Source organism: Vigna unguiculata, chromosome 2, assembly GCF_004118075.2.
Source record: "Vigna unguiculata cultivar IT97K-499-35 chromosome 2, ASM411807v1, whole genome shotgun sequence".
Lineage (NCBI taxonomy): Eukaryota > Viridiplantae > Streptophyta > Magnoliopsida > Fabales > Fabaceae > Vigna > Vigna unguiculata.
This window is the reverse complement of record NC_040280.1, coordinates 13,877,828-13,884,908: the sequence shown is the minus strand read 5'-3', so window position 1 is coordinate 13,884,908 and position 7,081 is coordinate 13,877,828. Positions and strand designations below refer to the sequence as shown.

General features: G+C 31.6%; 1 protein-coding gene and 1 long non-coding RNA gene across 2 annotated transcripts; both read right to left on the bottom strand.

Moving 5' to 3' along the window:
* Positions 1-1,729: 1,729 nt before the first annotated feature.
* Positions 1,730-3,062, bottom strand: LOC114166841. Its single transcript, XM_028051707.1, has 2 exons — positions 2,851-3,062; positions 1,730-2,368 (listed from the first exon to the last, which is right to left on the bottom strand). Exon 2 carries the CDS (start codon positions 2,320-2,322, stop codon positions 1,882-1,884), a length of 441 nt encoding a protein of 146 aa, XP_027907508.1. The 5' UTR covers positions 2,323-2,368; positions 2,851-3,062; the 3' UTR covers positions 1,730-1,881.
* A 112-nt stretch (positions 3,063-3,174) lies between these two features.
* LOC114166851 lies at positions 3,175-4,070 on the bottom strand. Its single transcript, XR_003600029.1, has 3 exons — positions 3,955-4,070; positions 3,769-3,860; positions 3,175-3,364 (listed from the first exon to the last, which is right to left on the bottom strand). It is a non-coding gene; the product is annotated as an uncharacterized LOC114166851 (long non-coding RNA).
* Between the last annotated feature and the right edge of the window lie 3,011 nt (positions 4,071-7,081).

Sequence of the window (7,081 nt, the reverse complement as noted above, 5' to 3'; positions counted from 1 at the left end):
AACTATATGAGTAAAAATTACCAAATTATTCCTTCTTCTTCGTAAAGACATAGCACCACCAATATTAGGAATAGTTTGTCTTTTCCTTATATATCTATTTTTGTTAAACAATTCCTATAAAATAAAACTGCATCAGATTTTGCAAATTTAAAGTGAATCTTATATAAATATACTAATTAAAAAGGTTGTACCATGGTTGAATAATTGAGGCGATAATAAAACAAAAAAAAAAAAAGCTTATCGATCCATATTAAAACCCTCTAAACAATTCTTAATAATGTCATTTCTACTCAGAAGTGATCATAAAACTCATTCCAAAAATTACATCTATACTCCCTCCACACTTTTCTAATTTTAAACATAACATCCCCTTTTCGTCAAGTGTTCGTTTATCTTGAAACAAAATTGAGTCTTAAATAATACAAATGTTAATCCAAATTTATATTGAATAAAAGAAATAACATTATAGATGTTTAGTATAGCTTCAATTAGCTTTAGTGCACTTTCCTACACATTATCCTTGTAAAAGTATCTGGCACCACCGACCATCTTTCAAAACTTAAAGGGAATAATATATGATTTGTTGCTGGTTGTTCACACACTCTTTCAAGTACACCAGATGCTTCAATATATGGATCATGCTCCTCACAATCTCAAATGTGAATTAATGGTGAAAAATTAATACAAGCGAAACCCATAGATCCTTTTAAACTCCTTATGTTTTTGTGGTGTCAATCCATTTACATTTGATCGAAGTAACTTTGAATAACTTATAAGTCTAACCATAAAAATATTGTTGAAAAATAAAAATTTTTATTGTTGTTTCTTCTAATTTGTATAAAATTAATTGAATTTATCTGTCGTATAATCCAATTAGTGTAACTTTAATTTTTAAACTAGGTTATTTCTTCAATTCTTAAATTGTTATTTGTTTACTAATTATATACTTTAATTTTCATCTTAAAACATCCATGGATAAAAGACGAAAAAGAGAAGATCATGGTTTTTTGGTTCTTCATATTGATAACATCAATTTAAAATCGCTCACAATATTAATATGATTATATACTATAAATTGGATACATACCTTCAATGGTTACTAAGAAAAATGAATCATTCTCCATTTTAAAAAATATCAATGAAGATGAATAATATAATTTATATGGATATTCAATAAATTACTTTATAAACTGTATGATTTGATGTATTTAAATTGCTAACGAAATTCTTATTAAAAATATTTACTAAAACATTGATAATCTTTACGAAATTAGATATAATAATATAAAATATTAGTTATAATAAATTATAATTTAAAAAAAATATCTTTTGTTTAAATTATTTTTATATTTCAATAAATATATACAATGGGTGAATATTATGTATTCAAACAAAATAACCGTTATATAAATCAGAGTACTTATCATAACTAAAGACACTTCTAGAATCATTTCTCTAAAAGGGAACTCTAGAGAGTTTTCTTTGACAAAAAAAGTACTTTAAAATTTGTTTTATTTCTTATCTTTTCATTATTTATTTTTACTTAACAGTTTTCTTGTTAATAATAAAAATAAGGAAAGCAATTGTTGAGGTTGGTGGTGGTGTAGAGTTTAGAACTTGCAATTAACATTTTATTGCTTCTCATACATAGCAGATACAACAACAATAAAAGTAAAGAGTTGAAATTTGGCGAAGAGCTTGAAGCCAAAGTAGCTGAGCCTATCCATGAGCTCAAAAGCTGTGTCCATTAATTAAGTATGAAAGCAAAACCCACTTCTCTCTCTATTTCTTTTCCCCTTCATGACCCCATGTGTCAGTTCGTTAAGTCTCTCTCTATCTGAATAGCATGTCTTTTGTGATGCATAATAAAATCGTCACCACTCATTGAAACCCTTCGTGACACCGATTGATCGCTGAAGGAGTATCCAATAGCTGCTGTGTTCCTGAGTAGCCCCTTCCCCAATTCAACGTCTCCTCCTGAGGATTCTGCAGTGACCTGTCTTTGCCACCACCCACCAATGCTTGTCCTACGGGTGCCCCAATGCAAGTGCAGTCATTCAGGGCGTGATTCTTGGTGCTGCTGCCCAGAACATGACCCACATAGTAGTCGTTCACCACCGCATGATGGTGGTGGGAATACGGCGCTGCTGGAAAAGAAAGTGGTGGTGGTGGTGCCGGAGGTGAGGCTATCAAGAGATGGTGAGATGGTTGATGCAGTTGCAGCTGCGGCGGTGGTGGAGTCGGTAGATGGAACGAAGATGAAGCCGAACCCGAACCCGACATGTATCTTGGGAACCTTGCATGCATTGTTGGGTCTCCCATGCTACTTGCAGCACGATAGCCCCCTGATGCTATTGGTTGACAGCATCTGAAACAGTTGAGGCATCGTTATAATTCACTTTTGCAAGAGACAAAAAACCATAAAAAGCAGGTCAGTTTTTATCGCTTCTTCTTAAATCCGAGATGTGAATCAATTAATGACCTCTAACTTTATATATTTTATTCATTTTTTATTAACATTTTCTAAATTTAAAATATTAACTAAAAATTTATGTAATTATCATGCGCAATTTTCCATTATTCTTACTTTCTTTATTGTTTCTCTAAAGTCTAACAGCATGCTCTAATATAGTTGATGTCATAGGAGACTATATTTTATCATTATTATCTTGATAGAGACAATATATGTACCTAGGGATGTGAAAACAATGTTTGAATTATTCATCAAACAATTTCCTTAAAACTAGACATGGTTAATGAGAGATAAAACGGTGGACCAGTTCACAAGAATACATGAAAAGGACTAATAAAAGAATAGTAGTGAGTTGGAGTAATGGTGAGTATACATACCCTAGGTTGGGGGCGGGTTGAGGGCTTAGGTTATGATCGTTACGGTAGACCAGCTGACGAGCATGGTTCAGTGTCTCTGTTTCCCTCTCTGCACAACAGACTCACACACGCATCAGATCAAATAAGGAAACAAAAGCAATTTTCTTTTATTCAAAACAAGTACAACCATTTCCATCTCAACAATTTCAGCAATCCAGCCTTCAATTTTATGATTGAAACGACCACGCCTCGTGGTCAAATCATCAACAACCATGCATTCTTTTAATCAATAAATGTTCAAAAACTGTTATATTAAGGTTTGTAGAAGTGTTTTTTTTTTTTTCCTGGGGAAACGGTAAAAAGATATAAAACAACAAAAGTTATGAAGATAGCAGCTATATCTAGCCTTGGCGGTGGCGGTTCATGTGTCCCCCAAGAGCCTGTGATTTGCAGAACTTGAGTGAACAAAATCTACACTCGTAGACCTTCTCACTCTCATCATCCTTCAACACGTCTTTGTTTCTCTGGTATCCTTCTGCAAAACCAAGCCAATTTAACAATATTGATGAGATCCAACTTCCCCCCATTATCCAAACCATGAATAAACTAGTTAAATTAAAAAGAAAAAAGAGAAAAACCCAACAAATCAACATTTAAACCTAACTTCTTTTTGCAACCCTTCCTTCTCATGGATTTTATTTTGTTTGCAGAAAGAAAATGAGGCAAAGAAAGAGCTGGGTGAGGGAAAAGTAAATAAGAAGAAAACCTGAAAAAGATATGGGGGTTTGTTCCAATTTTGTTTACTGACCCAGAAAAACATTAAGCTGAATACCCAGAAGGAAAACCCAAAAACAGTAGAAGTTTTATGTTGTTTTGAAGTTTTATAGTAACATGCATGCGGTATATATAATGATTAATGAGAAAAAGAAAAAACATTACCGGATGAGAAAGTGTCTTGGAAGAGTTGTTTGCCATCTCTGGAGTACTCATCGGGAAAGTTGTTGAGATCCAAAGGGTTATTTTCTGGTCTCCTGTTAAGCAACAACAAAGTGAAGAGAGAGAATATGATGTGAGTTCAACAGTTAGAGAAGATAGTGAATGAGAAATGTGAAGGGGAAGACCTACATGATGCCGACAGAGAGAGACAGAAAAAAATAAAAGGGAGACGTTCGGGTGCAGTGGGGCAAACACTTTGTTTCAGATGGGAAGATAAGACTAAAGCATTTTGTAGAACACTTCAGTTTGAGACTGCCATATATAGATGCTATCAGCTGTGAGTGATGGTGCAAGATAAAAAAAGGTTTGAAAGTTCTCTATCAGTTCCTCTGCCAACTCTCTCTCCCCTTTAAACATAAAATTAAACTAAAAAAGGGACAACATCGTCTCGTGACTATGAAGAAAAAAAAAAAAAAAAAAACTTCTATGGATTCAGACTGTAAAACAACTTTTTAATGTTTTCATACTTCTAAATTACTGTCCGCTATAGTAATTGCGGCCGCAGTGTTACTGTTGAAGTATCTCACACCACCCCAAGGTTCCTCTTATTTTGAATCACATATTTTCTTTTTTCACATTTTATCACAAATAATAAATATTCTAATGTCAAACTTACCTCTTGACTGACAATGGCGGATTGAATGTTGTGTGAAATGTTGAGAAAATGCTATAGACACTTCATGGTGAGATGCATCCTTCATTTTCCCTTTTTATAAGAAAACATAAATAAAGATTCAACATCTAATTTTCTGTTTTAACTTTTGTAAATTACATGGAGTGAGTATTTGTAGTGTGAGGTGCTGGTAAAGTGTGCATAATTGTAAATAATACATCAATAATTAGAGTAATTATAAAATTATTATATTTGACCACTGATACAACATTAAAAAAATTCATAAACCCTAGTAGCAACTACAAACCACAATGACAACTGCAATCTTTGGTATTAATTTTGAAATAAGTATTATAAAAATTAATAAATATACATAAAACAGTAAAAGTATTTGATCTTATGAGGGATCACCATAAAATTCTAAAAATTATTTAAAATTTTATTATAATGATTTCTCTTTTTACGTTTCAGTACGCGGAATTAAATCAAGCTGGTTCCTTCAAGTTTGGTTGGGACTAAGGAGAAGAATGAAACCATTGACCTGGAAGAGGATTTCGAAAAATGCCGAAAAAAAGTTGTCTTTATGTTAATTAATACTACCTATAATAATTATTTTATCTGTATTTTTAATATTATAATATGTAACAACAACACGGGCTCTCCTCTATACCCACTACTATATCTGGCTCTATCTGGGTCCTTCTTGCCCTAGAGTAAGGAACGAGTGGTCAAATATATTGTAATTAAAGAATTATTTATGTAAATAAAATAACGTATGAAAAAGTAATAAATGATAGCTACGAAGAGAATGGTTCTCCCACAAAGGATGAGATAAAATGCACTTTACACATCTTTGAACAATAAAGGTAGGCTTAAGAATGAAAGATGAAATATATACTAAGAAAAAAAGTAAGACAAGGCATATAGGGTGAAGAGATTTTGTGTGGTTTTTGTGTTGAAAGAAGGGCACATATCTGATAAAATGGCCATGTATGGTCCACAATCGATCAATGCCTCCTGAAAGGGTTTAAAATTTGATCCAGGGGACTTCGACTTGCTTCGAGGAAGGGTTGCTATCAGTATCTATCATTAGGGTTTTTGCAATCTAGGTTGATAGAGCCAACCCCACATGTTGTTTTATTCTTTGGAAGTTGTGATATCTCATAGATCACATACACATAGTCCTTTTCTGTTCATGGTTTATGGATGTGAACAAGTGAATTTCAATTTTCCTAACTCAACATATATTGTTTCTTTCACTCTTTCTTTATACTTTATATTTGATTTAAAATGCATTCTCTTCACTGAAAAGGTATCTCCGTGTTGGCTTTTTCTTTTTGTTCAGTTATTTCAAGGGAATATATGCTAATACCAAAGTCATAGTTTATGATGTCTTAGTTATTCAAATGTGACATAGAGACTATACTATTGAATCCAATTAATACTTCAAAACTATCACATTTTCCAGCTTAACTCTGCTGTGTTTTTTATTTGCCAAAAATATACATTATAAGTGTGTCAACCGGTATACATATATAAAGAAAGAATGATGATCTTGTATAATCATTTATAATGTTTATAACTATAGGTTATGATGCACCGTTATATGATGTTTATATGATACTGTGATATGCTTTAAAGCAAATAAGACACTATACGTGTACTCTATATTATATATAATATTGCTAAAACAAAAAATTATAAACTATTATAATCATACACAAATTGAATATAATGCATCATAAATTATAGATTACAGTTATCTAATAACTACTATCTTTACCATTCTTAACTCTTAAATATCTTAAACACCTAAACTTTTTTGAAGTACTTCTAAAGTTGATATATCGGAAAATACAAATTTTCACACCTCCTAAATATCAAGGACCACCTTATAAATAAAAACATTGAAGTCAGTCACATTTCGTTAAAACCGATAACCTCCTTCATCTTTCAAGTCATGCATATTTGATTTAACCTTTAGAGCTTAAACAAGAATGTGAAAAACAAAAGTAGTTATTCAAACTAACTATAATTTAAATGTGAAAAACGAATTCAGGTTTGTCCCTATATAGTCTTAAACCATATACATGATAGTCCCAAAATTTCATTGTTAATTCCTTCTGTTCGTAACATTTTCGGTTAGAAATCCACATCGACTAAAGATAAAACAAATTTACAATATATAAATGAATGCAAACATCATCTTACAATTGAGTTAGTAGAGTTGAATTATTAGATTTAAAATTCACTTTTTAAGATCGAATCAAAGTCATCAAAAAAATATATCCTGATGAAATTTATTATTTGATGGGTCTATCACATCACCCACTATTGGATCACTTATTAATATTTGATCTCACGTTCGAGATATATATGTCTTGACGTGAGAGGATGTGTATGAGTTTCCACGCCGACCAAAGATAAGACAAATTTATAATATAAAAGTGAATACAAATCTTACTTTACAAACTAATTTTTGTAGAGTTTTTTTAGATTTAAAGTTATTTTTTCAAATTTTCTTCTCTTATGGTCCAATGTGATTAATCTTATTTGGTCCCTTGGTTGTAACGTACTCCAAAGTTTGTTTTATATAGGCAAAATTATATTAATTTTAAGCATAAAAACAAGACATTGCACAAG